The 18,142-nt window shown below is 57.5% G+C and overlaps 1 protein-coding gene across 1 annotated transcript; it reads left to right on the top strand.

The window, feature by feature from the left end:
* Positions 1–3,775: 3,775 nt before the first annotated feature.
* On the top strand, positions 3,776–5,725 carry RTP5 (receptor transporter protein 5 (putative)). Its single transcript, XM_022568251.2, is given in 5 exon segments — positions 3,776–3,986; positions 3,989–4,318; positions 4,321–4,397; positions 4,400–4,669; positions 4,672–5,725. Coding segments are annotated over 5 exon segments (1,545 nt in total). The 3' UTR covers positions 5,329–5,725.
* Positions 5,726–18,142: the final 12,417 nt, after the last annotated feature.

The following is an 18,142-nucleotide window of genomic DNA, read 5'->3' as shown; positions in this document are numbered from 1 at the left end:
ACAGAGAAGGTGAAAGTGGAATGGGAAAAGTTGGACTTTCCCTGGTTACCTGGTCCCATATTACAGAACCTTCCCCAAAGCACATTCCAATAATTTCCTGTTCTATCTCATTGTCACACTTAGCTGCAAGGAAGAAAGATGTCATCCAGTTGAAAGAGAGCCAAAAGGAAGTTTGAGAAAGGAACAAGTCACTTGACAGGATCAGCTGTAGTCTGGACACAGACGAGGAGAGAATCAAGGAACTGGGAGAAAAATGAGAAGAAACTGCTCAGCATGCAGGGTACAGAGGCAGAGTCCCGAGACAGGTGGATATAGGGAGGAGGCCCACAGGGAGGTGAACAGGCCGTGGGCAGAGCATTCACTGGGGGCGAAGGCTATGCTAAGTCTGTGCCTTGGAATTTCTAGGTGGCTCTGGGCGCGAACAGGCTGCAGGAAAGGCCCGCAAGGCCCGCTCCCAGCAGGGGTGGATGCAGCGATTCTTGAACTTGGAGCCGGCTGCCCGGCAGGTGCCGTAGCCCTCGGCAGGGGACACAGAGCAGGCAGCTCGCTGCTGTGGGCACTGCCGCTTGCCCAGAGGCCCAGGGGCAGGGTCCACGACCCTCATTCCGGGAGGGGTGCTCCGGATGAGGCCCGCTCTGGCCTGGGAGCTGCCGAACGGCCTGGGGGGAGCATCCTTTCCCGCCAGCCGCGGCGCTGGGGGACTTGCTGGCTGCTGAGCACATCCCGACAGTCCATGTCCCTGTTTCACTTGGTCAGAGCTTTTCCTCTCGTCAACATGAGCCGCCGTTTCACAGCCTTGGGCCCACGGAGAAACCCGCTTCCGTGGCACTGGGCCGGCCAGCTCCTCGGCGGAGCCACGCTGCCCAGTGGACAGGGCGCTGGGTGCCGCCTCCCCTAAGAGCTCGCTTGAGCCCTCCCCCCACCGCCCCGGGCTCAGGCCCCTCCCGGCTCTGCTCAACCCTCGAGCCTCGGCTGGCTCTTTCCTCGAGCCATGTCGCCCTCGCACCTTCACCAAGTACTGGGCACGCGGGGGGCGAAGCTGGCCCACAGACAGCACAGGAGCCAGACGCATGCGCACATGCGGGGCGGAGCTTCCTCTCAGGGGAGGCGCAAAGCCCCAAACAGGCTGCATCTCGTGTGGAGCGGCCAGAGCTCCCAGCGCCGGTGCCTCTGCCGGGAGGCGAGTGCTGGCGGCGGGTACGGGGCACGCAGACAGCTTTGGGGGCCGACTCCTTCAGGTCCTGAGCGAAGACTTTAGAGTAATTTGTGAAGCTGTGCATTACCTTTAAGGCATTTTTACGTAAATGTACATTTCTAGCCAATAAAAAGTATGAAGAAAGGAGAAGACTTGGGAGGGACTTCCCTGGCGCTCCAGTGGTTGGGACTCCACGCTTCCACTGCAGGGGACGCGGGTTCCATCCGTGCTCGGGGAACTAAGACCCCGTAAGCTGCGTGCGTGGCGCAGCTGAACAAACAAGCAAACAAACAAACACCAAAAAAAAAAAAAAAAGAAAGAAAGAAAAAGAAAAGTCATGGGAAAATTTGCAACGATACACGTTCAGTAAAGTTCCTCAAGCTTTGTTTGTAATGGCAAAGACTTAGCACCGTGGTCAAGGACAGAGGCCGGGCAGGTAGATCATGCCCCAGCCACAGACTGGAAAATATCAGATATTTAGAAGAATGGGCATCACCGTCCATGCTACGCTGTGGGTAAAAGAAGCAGGCCTTAGGGTAATATGTTCAGTAAGATTTCCTATTTGTGAAAAATAATTATGGAAATGTATATGTGCATAGGCCCCGAAAATACGTGGATGTCAGCACCACAATGATGACTATGGGCGATTTTTATCGTATTGTAGTTTGTCCTTTTTATGTTTCTGATTTTTCCTAAAATGAAAATCCACTGCTTGCGTAATAAAAAATACGCAAAAGGGTCAGAAAAAAAGGCCTATTTCTCATTTCTCTGAGACAAATCCGGTTGCTATGGAGACGAGACGGTTGTCAAGGCGGCAATTGGTCGGTGCCGAGGCGGGTGGGTGCTCGCTAGGAACCGCAGCCAGCGCAGCCCTCAGACCGCAATGGGGAGCCCAGCGCCAGCATGGACGGCGTGGATGTGTGGGCCACCACCTTGGCCCAGCTGATGGCCAAGAGGAAGCCCCAGGACACCTGGGAGCTGGTCCCTGAGGAGAATCTGGCCTCAGGGCACCTGGACAGCAGCGGTTTCCAGCACCGGCTGCGGGGACTCTCGAGGTGCGGCTGAGGCGGGGGGGGTCTCCTGTGGGGTCCTGGGAGGGAGGGGCCGAGGCTACTTAACCACTGGCTAGGCTGGGTGTGGCCTGGCCAGTGAGGAAGGCGGCGGGGGGGCCGTGTGTCTGCCTGGCCTTGGCACCCAACAGGTGGGTGGGTGGGCCAGATGTTGCTCCTCCCTTCCGGGAAATGGGGGTGTTGGGGAGCAGTCTGTTCATTGCCTTTCAGCACAGGCCAGCTGAGGCCCTGCCTGGCAGTGTTGGCACTGCCAGGCCAGTTGGGGCCCTGCCAAGGGGCAGCTGGCGTGGTGATGCTGCCCCTGCGTGGAGGGCTTTGCTTGTTCACTGCAGCATCTCCTCGTTTCCGTGGCAGCGCTGACAGCGGGAGCAGGGTGTGGGCAGGCACCCGGTCACCGCTCGGCCCTGCACTGCAGGGAGGCCTGAGGGGATGGAAGAAGGGGATACGGGCCCCAGAGGAAGGAGGATGTCCCCGGCCTGGGCTGTGGCCGAGTGGGGGCTGCGTCGCGAGCCCCTGGGACCACGGGTCACCACGTGAGCCTCGCTCTTCCTCGTGATGCCAGCTGCCGTCAGAGCAGCCAGGACGGGCCAGACCTGCAGGGGCCCTGCCCAGCCAGGCAGCCTGGTCCCCCAGGGGCCAGCTGGGAGGGGGCCGGGGGGAGAGGGGGCCTCGCAGACCAGTCACGCCCCAGTTCCCCAGCGTCCGAAACCCCTGGAGTCAGGTGTGCGCTGGGATGCTGGCTTTCCCAGGTGTTAGGAAGTAACAGCCTTCAGTGCATCTGAGGGGCCCCTTCCAACCCGGTACTGTTCCCACGGCCCCACAGAGGAGCCGCTCTACACAGGTGGGATGAGGACCCTGAGCACACCTTGGTTTTCTGTTTTCACGGACAGAAATGCTAGCTGGTGGGATGGTCACTAGGGCAGACCCACCTCTCCATGTGCAGCCACTGGCCACGTGCAGCCATGATGCGCTCATTAGTTAACAGATAAAGGAGGAAGTTCAGTCCCCAGGGCACCATCCGCGTCTAGGTGCTCCCTGGCCACGAGCGCTGGAGGCTGCATGCGGGGGCGCAGTGGGGACAAGCCCACCATCAGGGGAAGTTCCGGTGAGGGCCAGAGGGTCACTCACCTGTGACCTCACAGTCCGGAAACAGAAGGACACAGGGCCTTCAGCCTCCGGAGCGGCACCCTCACCGCTCTCCTCATGCTCCTCTGCCCCCCCAGCCTCCCCCTTGCCTCTCTCCCGTGGGGTGGGCTCCCCAGGTCCTTTCTGCAGCCCCCCGCCCCCGCACTGGGCATCACAGAAGCTTTTCCTTTTCTCACTGTCCTGGTGGCGTCTCCTCGAGCAGTTGAGACCCAGGTCAGCAGGCGACAGACCAGCAGCAGCAAGCGCAGAGCTGGCCCTGCACGTGGCAGGCGTGGCTTTGCCGCTGAGAGCGCCTTGGTGCCAAATGGATGAAAGGCGTTGGCTTTGGCTTTTCAGGTGTGGGTGCAGCGAGGGATGTGCACACATGGGCTGGGGTCATGAATTCCGCTGGGCCCGGGGGAGGGCAACCCCGTCCCCGCTCACCCCCTCTCTCCTCCCCAGGCTCCAGTGTGGCTGCTGCCAGTGGGGCTGGTCCTCGGCCCATGTGCACATCCTCTTCCACCTGTAGTGGGACGAGGATGCCCGGCAGGGGCTGGTGAAGGTGCGCATCTGGGCCCAGCAGTGCCGGCTGTGCCCGTGGGCGGGGCCGCCTGCCACGTCAGCCTGCTCAGTGTGTGGCTCTTCCTCAACAAGCTGGTGCAGTTCATCGCGCAGAAGTGCTACGGGGAGGGCCCAGGCTCCGACCAGTGCCCCGAGATCTGCTTCGGCGAGCACTGCGACGCCTGCGACCTGGGGGTCTGCTTCTTCCAGAAGCCCCCGGACCCCGCCTGGGGGCCCGAGGTCAAGAGCCCCAGCACCAGCAAGGGCAGGTTCACCCTGTATGGCGGCAGCAACGTGGACGCCCCCACCGCCAGCCAACAGCTGCGCACGCTTGGCTGCAGGCTTGTGGTGGACTGCTCCAGGGGCTACACCCCAACTCCACCACGGTCCCCCTCTCCGTGGCTGACTTCATCAAGAACCCCCTCTCCGAGGGCAGGGACTTCTTCGGCGAGAGGATGAGGAGATCGTCACTGTCCCCTTCTCCCTTGTGCACGAGGACAAGGGGCCCGTGGCCGACCCCACCGGGCCGCTCACCGTTGGCAGGGGCTCCCCCTACCTGCCCACCAGCTCCAAGGCCACGTCCAAAGGCAAACGCTTCCCAGTGAACATCAAAGTCCCCGTGTTCCATGGCAAAGGCCTCGTCCTCAGCGGCACCAAGGACATGACAGGCTTCATCTACAAAGGCCACGGCTGCGTCTCCGACCCTGATGGAGATGAGATGCAGACGATGGCTGGGGCCCCGCGTTCGGCAGCAGCGGTGCCGTCACTGAAGTCACTGATGGAAACAGCCCGCGGCCAGTGGCCTACATCATCAGCCTCAGGCACAACGGGGAGGGCTCCGTCACCTTCCCCTCTTCCTTGACCAATGTGGTCCTTGAAGGCGAGGACCCCTTTGACCTCATCTACGGCTCCCTCACCTTCCCTTTCATCTTCGCCAACAAGGGCGAAGGCGGGGCGTCCTCTGCTGGCATCACCGAAGGCAAAGGGAAGGAGGATGGCGGCAGCGGCCCTGCCACCACTGGCCGTGAGCCCCTTCCAGGGACCAATGCCAGTGGCCCTGTCCCCATCAGCGAGGGCTCCGTCACTATCCCCTTCTCCGTCCTCAGTATCATTCAGAGCAAGGGCTCTAGCAGCGATGACAGTGGCCCTGAAAGCAATGGCCTTGCCACCCCTGGCTTTTCCAAGAAGCAGAGGCAGCCGGGGCCCAGGGTGGGCAAGTCCGGCCCTGGGTGCTACTGGGAGGAGGACTTCTGCTGGGCCGTAGGCTTCTGCTTCGACCCCTACGAAGAAGTCTGGATCTGGGTCTCCATGACCGTCTGCATCCTCTGGGTAATGTACCTGTACAAGTTCAGCCCTGGCCACTCCCCGCGGGTGTGAAGTGTGGCGCCTCTCGTCGGTCCCCGCTTCACCCCCCAGCAGGGCCGCCCGGGTAGCCAGCGAGCCAAGTGACCTCCCTGTCCCCCCAGCAAGCCCCCGGCCGCCTTGGCCGCCCCCTGCTTCCGTGTTCTGTCTCCTGCCGTGAGTTGTGGTGTCGTGGAAGCTCACGCCGTGATCGTCCCCCGAGATGACCGAGTGTGTTCCAGGCGCTTTTCTGTACGTGTGTTACACTCCAATAAAATAAAAGTTAAGAAGCAGCAGCCACACGGCACTCAGGCTGAGCTGAAGGTGTGAGGTGGGAGGGCGAGGTGGGCACATGGGCCGACTCCTGGGTCCCAGTCCCTGCAGGGTCTCCTTCCCTCGATGGCTCCTGGATCCCTGGACGGGACGCTCGGATCTGTTCAGCACAGGCTGTCAGGGCGGGGTGGGCGGTGGGGGGAGGAGGTCCTACACCACCCGCTCTGCGAAGATGAAAGCCCCTTGAGGTGTGGTTGGCAAGCCTCTTCCTCCCCCCCGCCCCCCCCAACACCAGGGTCCCAGTAGCTGAGGAGGTAGCTTCCCCATGGGAGGGGCAGGAGGCCAGCCAGCGCTTTACCGGATTCTGTTCACGGTTCCCCTGGAGCATTTACATCCACAGCGCTGTTTTGGTTTAAGAAACTCCATCTGTGCTGTAGGTCAGAAAACTGTTCTGTCACTTGTATGCACACCTTGGATTTCCATCTTAAAGGCCGTAGGTCCAGTTCTAAGGGGCAGGGGTGTTGGGCCATGTGGGTCCCAGGCAGCTGGGGGCGTGACAGCGGGCAGCTGGGTCAGGCCGCCCTGTAGCCCCCCATGCAGAGCTGGCCCCAGGACCCTGGTGGGGGGTTTGTCTGCAGAGCCCGAGGTCTGAGACTTGCATCCCCTGGCTGGATGAGAATTTGGGAAGGCCTGCCCTGTGGGGAGGGGTGAGTGGACGGAATCCAGTGGCACTGGAGAGTCTGCCCTCAGGCCTGACGTCAGGGTGAGTGGGGAAGGCGGGGCGGGGCTCCCGCACAGACAGGTCTGCCTGAGGTGGCAGGGGAGGAGGGGGCTTTACATCAGCACCAGGGTGGCATGTGCCAGCCCCAGGCCTGCTCACAGAGACCCCACACGACACCAGAGCCACGGAAGTTTCCACCCTACATGGAAGGCCAAACCTGCACGGGACGTGAGCCTGTACACCTCAGCCAGCCTGAGCAGAGCCTCACCAGACAGCACGAGGCCAGGTCACCAGGTGGCCTATGTGCTAACCTCACCCTTAGTGCAAGACCCACCCTCCACCCTCAGTGGTGTGTCTGCACTGGGTGAGACCCTCACTATTTGGGCAGGATCCACCCTCCACCCTCAGTGGTGTGTCTGCACTGGGTGAGACCCTCACTATTTGGGCAGGATCCACCCTCCACCCTCAGTGGTGTGTCTACACTGGGTGAGACTCTCACCCTTAGTGCAGGACCCACCCTCCCACCTTCAGTGGTCTGTCTACACTGGGTGAAACCCTCACCTGAGAGCAGGACTGAGCCTCCCACCTTGGTTTTCCCGTCTACACTGTGGTGTGACGACCTAGCTGGGTGGTGTCTGTGGTGGTTGGGGTTCTAATTTACTTTTATTTTTATTTTTTTTTGCGGTACGCGGGCCTCTCACTGCTGTGACCTCTCCCGTTGCAGAGCACAGGCTCCGGACGCGCAGGCTCAGCGGCCATGGCTCACGGGCCCAGCCGCTCCGCCGCACGTGGGATCCTCCCGGACCGGGGCACGAGCCCGCGTACCCCGCATCGGCAGGCGGCCTCTCAACCGCTGCGCCCCAGGGAAGCCCTGTTTTTTATTATGACGTAAGCACTGTTGTGTTTGGGGGAGTCAGGAAAGGCCGAGAGAAGGCTTTTGATTAGGAGACTTTTGAGAAGAGGCTTGATGGAAATAAAAGTAGCAAAATGAGGATTAAAATAAGTCAATCTATAGGATTTTTCAGTTAGGAAGTCACTTCAGTTAGGAAACCACCTTCACAATGATGAGTGGAGTGCGGGGGGTGAAATTTGAGTGCAAAGCGCTGAGAATGAGTAAGAGGAGACAGCGTTATTGTTTCCAGTTCACTGCAAAGGGCAGAGGAGAGACAGAGACGGGGGAGAACACGCATATCCGAAACAACACAGGATCCCATCGGCCTCTGCTTGCAATTACCATCTGACTCTGAGCTCCCTTCCCGGGGCCACCTTTTCTGATTCTGTTTTCTTTTAGCTTCAGGTAGGCTTCCCCCCCCCCCCCCCCCCCCCCGCCTAGCTGTCCTCTTCGGCCCTGCACAATTCCTTTAGGGAGCTGCCTCTAAGCCCCATGTCACATACTCGGCACCACATGGAGGCAACTTCCTCCTTGAACTCTTGAGCGGAGGGGGCTTTTATTTCTTCAGCTTTTGCACAAAGTTATTTTTCAGTCGCTTCCTCCTTCTGTCTGTTCTCCCCTGTCCTGACTTCGGCCTTCATTGTTCACTTTCCACTTTCAACCCTGCCTTGGCTTTTAGACTAGATTTCAGCATTGTCTTCTTACCCATAATCTTGTCTACCTGTTTTCCAAGAATTAGGTCCTTCCTGTACACTGCTTTGGGCTGCCTATCTCAATCCAGCCCCAGGAGATATGGTGTTTCCTGAAGATACAGCAGAGGAAGCCACAGATTAGGTTGTCAACCTACAGTTCTGGATCACCTCCTTGGTAAGACCATGGCCATTTCATGCCCAAATTAAAGTCCTCCATGGCTAGCCAACCTGGCACTAGAGGTAGAACATTACTCTAGGGACTTCCCCGGTGGCACAGTGGTTAAGAATCCGCCTGCCAATGCAGGGGACACGGGTTCAAGCCCTGGTCTGGGAAGATCTCACATGCCGCAGAGCAACTAAGTCCGTGCGCCACAACTATTGAGTCTGTGCTCCAGAGCCCGCGAGCCACAACTACTGAGCCCACGTGCTGCAACTACTAAAGCCTGCACACTAGAGCCTGTGCTCCGCAACAAAGAGAAGCCACTGCAATGAGAAGCCCGCGCACCGCAACGAAGAGTAGCCCCCGCTCGCCGCAACTAGAGAAACCTGCACACAGCGACAAAGATCCAACGCAGGCAAAAGAACAAAACCAAGACCAAAAACACCCCGCCCCCCTCCCCCCTCGCCAAAACAGAAAATCATTACTCTAATAACTGGAATCCCTGGGCTCATTAACCATTCACAGAGCCCAGGGCCGAACCGCTGGCTCTACATTGAGAGGCCCAACCCCCATGGCTCTGAGAGCGCTCCGAGTTCTGAGGTCTGTTTTCCCAGAGGTTCAGTCCTGCCCCTCTCTAACTGATAATATGCTAAGTGTGCATAAAGCACTTTTGCCGAATCGGGGGTTCTGACTGAAAGGGGGTTCTGATGGCAGTTCCTGCGCTGGGCTCAGCATGGACACTGGGTGGACTCCCTCTGCCCCCACGTGTCAGGGGCCCCCAGCCTCTGGCTCTCTGGCTTTGCCCGGAAATGGCTGCGTGGAGGCTGTGCTGTCCATAGAGGCGTCACCTCTGTTCCTGGTTCCAGTGTGACCTCTGCTGGCGCAGGTCTCTCCCTCCCCAGCCTTGGCCGAACTGCAGCGTCACCTCCATGGTTTCCAACTTGTAGATAAACTAAAATTATTTCCCAGATGCAAAGCTTGCCTGGGTGGATTAAACTGGATGCTGTGACAGCTGAGAATTTCAGTGCTGGCCACTCTTCCTGTGGGTGCGTAACAGGTGTTCAGTCCAGGAGTCTGACCACACCGGCTCAGAGGGCGGAGTCACCCCCGGTCCTGGGGTAGGTTTGGGGAATCTGCCCCCAGCACCACCACCCAACCCCCTCCCTCCCGTGTGGGTGGGCTCTGCACCAGCTCCTGGCTTCTGGGACCTCCTGGTGGTCAGCTGGGCCATCCGGGGCAGACGGTAACCTGCCCCTCCCCCAACATCCCCGGCCAGCGCTGTGCGGCGGGCGGTCCTGGGCCTGTTGGACTCACGGTAACAGTCTGTGCCTCCCCGGGCCCTGCTGGCCACACACCTTGACCTCATCTCTGTCCCTCCCGTCGCCCGCCGGCCCGCGCACGTGCAGGGAGAGGGAGGGTCGGGTTCCCGTATGGCCCCTCTGGGTCTTCAGCACCCCTCGCCCTAGGAAACTGCGAAGAGCGGTGTCCCCTTAGGTGTGAGCACACGGGGACTTCAGTAAGGTCCACACCAGCCGGAAGCAGAAAATGTGGCGAGCGCTAGGGTCCTCCAAATAGGGAGTGGGGAGAGGGAGGCATCACGGATGGCATAAGGGGGGTGGTGCAGCGCCTCCGGGTCCGGGGGGTCCTCAGTAGGCACTCCCAGTCTCCTCCCCAACTCCCAGCCCAGCCCCATCCCTCCCACCCTTCCCCAGCCTCTCGGTCTCCTGCCGCCCCAGGCCCCCGCCCCCAGCTCCGGCCCCTCCTCCAGCTCCCGCCCGGCCGCCCGCGTTGTCCTGCGGCGCCCCCGAGTGGCCGCTGGCGGGAAGCGCAGCCCTGCGATGGAGGAGGCGGGAAGGCTCTGCCGCTGTTTTAACTGTTTACTGTTTAATCAGAAGGTTCCTTAAAACCCAGCAAACTCCACCCATCGTCAGCATCATTAGCACACGGTTTCATAAATAATTAAAACTCATTTAATTACTTAATAATTCATTCAGAATTAAGATTCAGGAATACGATGAAAGCGAGAGCAATACCCACACTTGACCTGTGCGCCCCCCATGGCCCCCCCCCCCACCCCATTCAGGCGTGCGGGCTATGTGAGTGCGCGGTCAAGGGAAGTTCAGGCTTGCGGACACTGGATAAAACGCCAAGGGCGAGCCTGGGGCTCAAATCCAGGGCAGCCGGCGCCCCAGCCCCTGTGCAGCCTGAGTGACCACGCTGGGCCAGGAGGACTAAAGGCAGACACGTTTCAAATGTAATTGCTATTAGTTCAAGCAAAGATGGGGTACTTAAAGTGTGAACGATTTCCTGATTTCTTGCCCTCTAGGGAGAGGCCATAGGGTCACGGTCGGGGACACAAACCCCTCCTCTCCTCAACCTGTTTCCAGAGCAGGTTCAGGGGACCACACGCAGGGCAGGGGGCTTGATCTGGCCAAACCTGACTAGCTGGTGCCCCTCCCGAGGATGGGGTCGGCTGGGCTGCACCGGGTGCGAGCTGCCCCATCTTTTCATCACTTGTTCTCTTAGTTGAAAGATTAGACGGCAGACTGTTGACTCTCATTATGATGAAATAAAATTCATATTTTACGGCAAGATGAGAAAAATTTTAAAAACGTTTCCTTGCCCGTTTGGGCCTCTTCCCTCCACTTTAGTGTGTGCTGTGCGTCTGCGTCAACCAGACCTCCTTAGGAGGGAACCTTCCTTCCTAATCCTGTGAGGGCCCACAAGGACCTGTGCCCCACTACTCACTCTGTACGTGCAGGTCTGGATCACGTAAACTGTCAATAATACGTCATTTGATGCATAACCGTCTCAAGACCTCATGTAAATGGGCTTTGATTTCTGATGGGCAGAGCACTCCCCAGAGCGCTCTGAGAGACTCTGCAGTTATAATCCTGAGGTTGGCTACAGTAAAATTTTCTATTTCTTTCTTGGATTGACTATTGATTAATTTTCATTGTCAATTAGGAAACACATCTGTTTTGTAGTCCAGATGTTCTCACCCGCTAGGGCAGTCTGGCATTCCCTTCTAGAAAGTTATACAGCTCTAGTCAGAAAGGGGCTGGTGAGTGTGCCCTGACCCCCGCGTGGCCTTGAGGGGAGTGCGTGGGACAGAGGGCCATGTTGCTTCCTTTCCCAGGAAATGTGACTCTAGACACGGGGTGTGGGCTTTCTTCTGGGAGGAGCTGCTGCTCCGGGGGCCTCGCAAGAACTGCATACTTAGTATTTGTGATTTGAACCACTCATATCATTGCTATTTGTAGTGTTAATACTAATACCATTAGTATTTGTGTATTTGTGATTTGAAGTACTCGGTCCATTTTCATTATGAAAGTAAACAAAAAATTCTAGCTCCCAGAGACAGAAGGTTAAGAACTGCTTCCTGGGACGTCTGCAGTTTTTTTCAAGTTTCTCTTCTGCGTTATCCAGCAGTATCCAGCAGTTCTCTCTAGATAAGACAAAATGGGATTTGGGGTGTAGTCTTTAACAGTCAAAATACTGACATATCCCTGTTTCCTTGGCGACCCGTCCTGGGGTCCTGACGCTGCTGATGGTGGCCAGGTTTGGGGCCGAGAATCCACTTCCTTCCTTCGGAGCTTGAGTTTTGCCCTGACTGGTGAGGAGGCTGGTCTGCTGCTTGTCGGGTCCATTTTAATTCCATTTTCGTCCCCTTGTGGCCCTTGCTCCAGGGCGTGGCGGTTCTTGTTCGTGCCCTGTACTGCGGCTCCCAGGAGTGTCTGCAGTCCGGGACGCTGGTGCTGGTCTCAGTGAGGTCACGGCTCCTCTGGGCTCCTGGGCCAGCTCAGCGCCTTTCATGGGGGCCTCTCTGGCGATGCCCCACTTTCTTAGGCATCGTTCTGAGCGTGTCTTTCAAAGCTGCAGCCATGAGCTGCCCAGCCTGGGTGCTGGGCAGGAAATCATGCACCTGGGCTTCAAAGGATTCGAGACGATCAGGGCTGCAGCGGGGGACACTCGGGGCGTTCATGCAGGGCTGCGGTCGGGGGTTAATCGCATGGGCTGGTGTTGGGTGGCTAGACCCTCGGAGAGGGCGATAAACCCACACGCGGGGAGATAAGAGGAGTCAAGGCTTCCCAGGTGGCCGTCCACCTGGTGACCACCGGCGGTCTTGACCTAGGGCCACTGTCCCCTGGCCCGGCCACTCCGTGCTCTGCCTTCTCATCCACAGATGGGGCTGTCCTGGGCGGGAGCTTCTACGCTCAGCGGCTCCCTCGAGGTCCTTCCCAGGTAGCACCCCTTCCAGCGCGTGAACTAGAAGTCGGGTCCTCTCACCTGAATCGGGATTAACCCAAGAAGGATCCTGGCGGGGAGGGCAGGTCTCTGTTCTGGGGCCTGCAATGCAAGCAGGGAGGTGCGCTATGGCTTTTCACAGACACCCTCACGCCTGGCTTTCGGAGCCCCAAGCCCTGTGTTGTCACTTCTTCCTGATAAAGTTCAAGCTTCCGTGCTCTTCCACGTCACCTGTCCTCAGGTCTCATGGTGAACGGCTCTGTTGGATCTCTGGGGGCGCTGGGGGGCGGGTAGGTCCTCGGGACAGGAGTCCCCTGAGCTTGTGCTGCGAAGGGGGTTGGGCTGAATCCGAGGGGCGGGTGCGCTGGAGGCTTGGCCACCCGCCCGGAGGGTCTCTGTGCAGAGCTGGGAAAATGGCCCATTGTATTTTCTCCCCTCTGTGCGCAGGAATAACTGCTTTTGTTTATGGATTTTCTGAAACGTGTTTCTAAGTCGATTACCCCTGAAGGATGAGCTGCGCCCATGCGTGGCCCACAGATGCACCTCCAGGGAGAGATGCAACCAGGAGCCGGAATCAGGCCAGCGCCACCCCCTGCCCCCACATCCTCAGTTTCCAGACCTGCGGGGACGGCCCCTCCACCCCTCTGCTCAGACGACATTCTAGGTGGGCGATCCCCTCCACGCACCCTGTCCCTGGGCACCATCCCCCGCCCTGCATCACACTCAGGCCTGCGATTCCACCTCCACTGTTCCTCAAGGCGTCTCTCCTTACCACACGATTGAAATTCTCTCCTGGTCTTCTCCACCCATGCGATGTAGCCAGTTTCCCCACCTGAGGGGGTACAGGTGAAGCATACTAGTTTGTATGATGTAGTTTCTGTAACAAATCACCACAAACTTACTGGCTTAAAACAGCTCAAATTAATTTTCTTACAGCCCTGGAGTGGGACTCACGTTGTACAGTGCAGAGGGGGTCTCATGGAGCTAAAATCAAGGTGTACTCAGGGCCGGTTCCTTCTGGAGGCTCCAGGGAGAATCTGCCTTTTCCAGATCCCAGAGGCCACTGTGTCCCTCTCCCATTGACCCTCTAATCTTCTCTGATTCTGACCTTCTTGCCTCCCTCCTTTTTTTCCAGCTTTATTGAGATGTAATTGACATATAACATTGTGTAAGTTTAAGGTGATGATTTGATACATGTATGTGTTGCAAAATGATTCCACAATAAGGTTAGCTAACACCTCCATCACCTCACATGGGTACCATGTTTTTTTTGTTGTTGTTTTTTTGTGGTGATAACATTTAAGATCTACTCTCTTAGCCACTTTCACGGATACAGTACAGTCCTGTTAGCTAGAGTCACCACGCTGTGCATTAGATCCCAGAGCCTGTTAATCTTAGAACTAGAAGTCTGTACCAATATTTCCTCATTTCCCCTCCCCACAGTGCCTGGTAAGCACCGTTCTACTCTCTGTTTCTACCATGTTTTTCCTCTGTTCCACATGTAAGTGAGATCATATGTTAGTTGTCGTTCTCTGTCAGGCTTATCTCACTTAGTGTAGTGTCCTCAAGGTCACAAATGGCAGGATTTCCTTCTCATGGCTGAATACTCGTATATATACATTTATACCCCATCTTCTATATCCATTCATCTGTCTACAGACACTTCGATTATTTCCATTATTGTAAATAATACTGCAATGAACACAGGGTGCGGACATCCCTCTGAGATGGTGAGCTGCTTCCCTTTTATAAGGACCCATGTGATGACATTGGTCCATCTGGATAACCCAGGATAATCCCCCATCTCGAGACCCCTAACTTAATTACATCTGAGAAGTCGCTTCGTATGAAGGTCACATAATGCACAGGCTCTGGGGATCTGGACGTGGATATCGGGGGCAGCATTGTCCTGCCGACAACAGCACGAGTCAGATGGCCCTGAACAGTGAGCAGCTCACGAAGCACGGTACTCTGCACAAAGTCCCCGTCTCCGCAGGTGGAAAAGTCTATTTGTAGCCTTGGCTTGGCTCCAGCCTGTTGCTCACACCGGCCTTCTCTGCAGCAGGTGATGAGGGACGCAGTGACCACTGGGCTGCACGCCCAGCCCCGTCAAGCACTGCTCCCTGGGTGGGGCCAGTGCAGGGCTGCCCCTCCCCCGTCGTCCCTCTCCGACTGCCGCCCTGGCCTGGACCTCGCCCTCTGCACGAGTGTAAGGCCCGGCCCCTTGCTCACCTGGACACGTCTTCAGAGCCCCTCAGGGACCGGCCACGGCCACATGTCTCCCCTGCACAGCCCTGCCGACCTCCCGTCTTCCAGGGCCCCCTGGCAGCAGCCTTCACCCTGCTCTGATGGGGCCCCTGTCTGCCCCTGGGATCCCACAGCCCAGGCCCCTGGGACTGGCAGTGAGGACCCACCCCTCGTGGCATTTCCATCCCAGGACCAGGGGAACCCACAAGTGCTTGCCGTGGGCTGGGGTCCAGGAAGTGAATGCTGGCGGGCGCAGACCAGGCGAGGGAGGGACAGTAGGGCTGGTGGATGGTGTGCGGACAGCGAGATGGCTGGAGAGGGACAGAACGAGGCTGGACGAGGCGCCGTCAGTCAAAGGCCGCGTGTGAAGCCAGGAGGACCCTCCCCTTCCCCATCCTGAGCCCAAGGGCCATTCAGTGGTCCCAGGAGCACCTGCCCAGGTCAGGGTCCGACTGGGAGGAGAGGGACAGTGGATCCTGGTGGGCAACGCACGAGACCGGGGACCCGAGATCCCTGGGTAGGATAAGCACCCCCGCCCCCATCAGGGCCCAGCACTCGCCCTCCCTGGGGGTGGAGTGGCCTCTCCCTGGGGGCAACGCGTCCCTTCAGATGGGATGTGCCCCCCTGCCACCGGTCAGCAGCAGAGGTGGGGTGCACCTGAGCCTTCACTGTAAACCTTTTCTACTGGGATGAAATTCACATGCAATAAAGTACACCATCCAAGGGTCAGCTCTATGCGCCGTGAGGATTGTGTGTCATGTAACCTCCACCCGAACGAGATCTGGAGCATCTCCACCCCTACTCGGTCCCTGAGCTGCTCAGAGATGATTCCCTGCCCGGAGGGGACTGGAGTCCCGCTTTCACCATGACTCTCTCTGCCCCTTCTGGGATGTCACCTGCAGGATGGGCATGTTTTTATCACACCCCTATCTCCTTTCACCACACGTGCCACTTCGGTGCACGTATCCGCAGTTTGTTACTTTTTATTCCTATTATTTTACTATTGAATGTACCACAATTTGTTTATTCATTTTCTGTTCCAGGGCAGCTGCGGTACACACAAGCTTAGGACCTTTTGTTGTTTCAGAAAGCAAGGGAACTTTCAAGATGAGTGGAAAATCCTTTGAAAAGCTCCCACTGGTCAAATCGGTGACAATTCAAGCATCTAAAATGATGCTCAGAGTTGACTGACTGCATCCAGTCTATGTAAATCCATGAATCCATGGTGATGCTCAATAGAAAGCCTGAGAAATAGATTCAAGGTAGATATTAAGCCAACTTTTCATTTTGAATATTGGTGGCAAAGGGAAAATGAAACATTATCCTGCTTTCTGCACTCATGAGGGGCAGTCTAACCAAACCACGCCACAAGGAAGAACCCACTTGAAAAAGGGTTGCTGTCTAGTGGACATAAAAGTGGTGACAGATGAGCAAGTCCCCCTTGTCAGCTTTCTAGAAGTGACTGGTTGGACAAGGTGGGGATTTGTGGTCACACCCTCAGGAGTGTCTGCTGGGGACCTGGACTTACCTGGCGTCAGAGAGACGAGGGGCGCGTGTCTCCTGGACGCAGACTCAGACTCAGCCTCATGCACGGGACGCCCAGGTGCCGGTCTTTGGGAGGGAGGTGACGCAGCCCTGATGTTTAGCTCGAACCTCTTGAGCCCTTGGAGGGAATTTCCATCTTTAAGAGGATAGAGAAGCAGACAAATGACACTACGAGGAAGGGGCCCCTCAGGACGGGGTTGGGGGACAGTCCCCAGGATGCTGGTCTCCCCCCGGAAGTAGAGTTACCTGCTCGATGTGAGTCTTGTTCACACAAACCTGCTGTCACAGGAATTTGGGGGTAACTGGGTGCATTCGAAAAAGGACTCAGCATTAACTGGTGTCAAGGAATCTTTACACCTTTTTGTTAAGTAGCTTAATTTTGCCTAGGCTGAGAAACGCTCTTATTCTTACAAGACGTGTGCTGAAGGAAAGAGAAACGGTACACGGCCAGGCACCGCTAAGGATGACTAACTTCCTTGTTTAATGAGCCCTGTTCTGGTTTGGCAAGCCCCAGCATCACTGCTCTGCAGGGGGGACCCTCCTCCAGGGAGCCTCCGTGGGTGCCGCCCATGGGGTCTCGAACCATGGGGTCTCCAATTTGGAGGCCAGCCCTGCGTGGGCGGCTTCACTTCCCACAATGACAGCCCCTCAGTCCCTTGTCTGCAGTGCCCAGGTCCAAATAGCTCTGAAAAGTAGAAGCTTTCTTTGTAGCTCACTTGTCAGCCAGACCCTCTCATATTACACTGAGAGGAAACTTCCCTGTGTTTTCCCGGCAGAAACATTAAGATGCTTGACCACAGGTGTCAGGAATTTCTGGGCTGTGGGCTGTGGTTCCTGCCAGAACTGGGACTGAGTCCCATGCAGGCGGAGCAAGGGACTCACGGGTGAGGAACAGCACAGCAAGCCGGGGGCCCGGGCGGCCCTACGAGGCTCTGCCGGACCGTCACCTAACTGCCTGACCCCAGCTCGGTTCTGGAGGACAGGCAGCCGTGGACTCAGAGTCACGGTTACTCTTCAGAACGCGTGGCTCTGCTCGGCCTTAATGAGTTCGGCAAAACGTGGTGTGAGTTTCAGAAACCCTTCCATGATACAGCAGGAAAAAACCCAACTAGCCACTGGGAGTTATCCTGCTGTGCTAGGATGACGTCAGACCTGAGCGGCAATGCTGTCTGGGGAAGAGCTGATGGGCACAGTGGACGGACCCCAGGTGCCCCGTGGAGGTCCGAGAGCGGCAGGTGCCTGCACAGACCCGCTGGGAGCAGGTGTCTGTGCCCAACCTGAGGGCTGGAGTGCCCCGGGCTCAGGGGCGCCCCTCACATCAGGCAGCCCGGGTGACCCCACACCCTCCGCCATCACGGCCCTTCCCTCAGTTACTCCCGACGCCGGGAAGGGGCGAAGGCTTGTGGAGAGAAGAGAAAGGCTCTCTTCGCTCTCTTCTCCAGGCTGCATGGCTGGGGCCCCATCCCCACTTCTCTGTGTCTCAGATTCTCCTCCAGAAGAGGAAGGAGTGGATATTCTGTTGGAATTCAGCCCCTAAACATGCTCTGCACACGTGGAAAATTACAAAAGAGCCAGGTGTGAGGAGAGCTCGGTCCTGAGCCCTCACGTGGGCCCCTGGGGCTGGGGTCCTGCCCGCCCGCCCGCCCTCGCCCTCGCTGCAGCACCCTCTCCCTCACCGAATGCCTTCCGACCTCAGAGTCTAGCTTGGCTTCGCCTGAGGCCAAGATCAACGATAAAGAGAGTAGATGCGGTTGGTGAAGAGCCTTGTCTCCACGCCATTTTGGCTTTTGCCATGAAGGGAAGGTCACTGGGTCACTGCAGAGTGACCACAGCATGACAGGCAGTGAGGGCAGAGATTGTGCACAGCCTCACAACTAGGGCTGCTGCACCGACACGCCCTTCCACCCCAAACGGTCCAAGATGATGGCTCTGTTTATCAGTGTTGACAGCACGGAGCTCTAAGCCCATCACCAGATGAAATTACCTTCCAGCTGCCTGGGGCTTTGTGAGTCTTAGTGACGGACTTTTGTTCTCCAACTATTTTTAGGGCAATTAATCACCACGTTCCCAGC

This window comes from Delphinapterus leucas, chromosome 8 (assembly GCF_059928025.1).
Source record: "Delphinapterus leucas isolate spDelLeu-1000000601 "Yukka" chromosome 8, BTC_Dleu_Yukka2, whole genome shotgun sequence".
Lineage (NCBI taxonomy): Eukaryota > Metazoa > Chordata > Mammalia > Artiodactyla > Monodontidae > Delphinapterus > Delphinapterus leucas.
The sequence above is the reverse complement of the archived record's forward strand: the minus strand, read 5'-3'. Positions and strand labels throughout refer to the sequence as shown.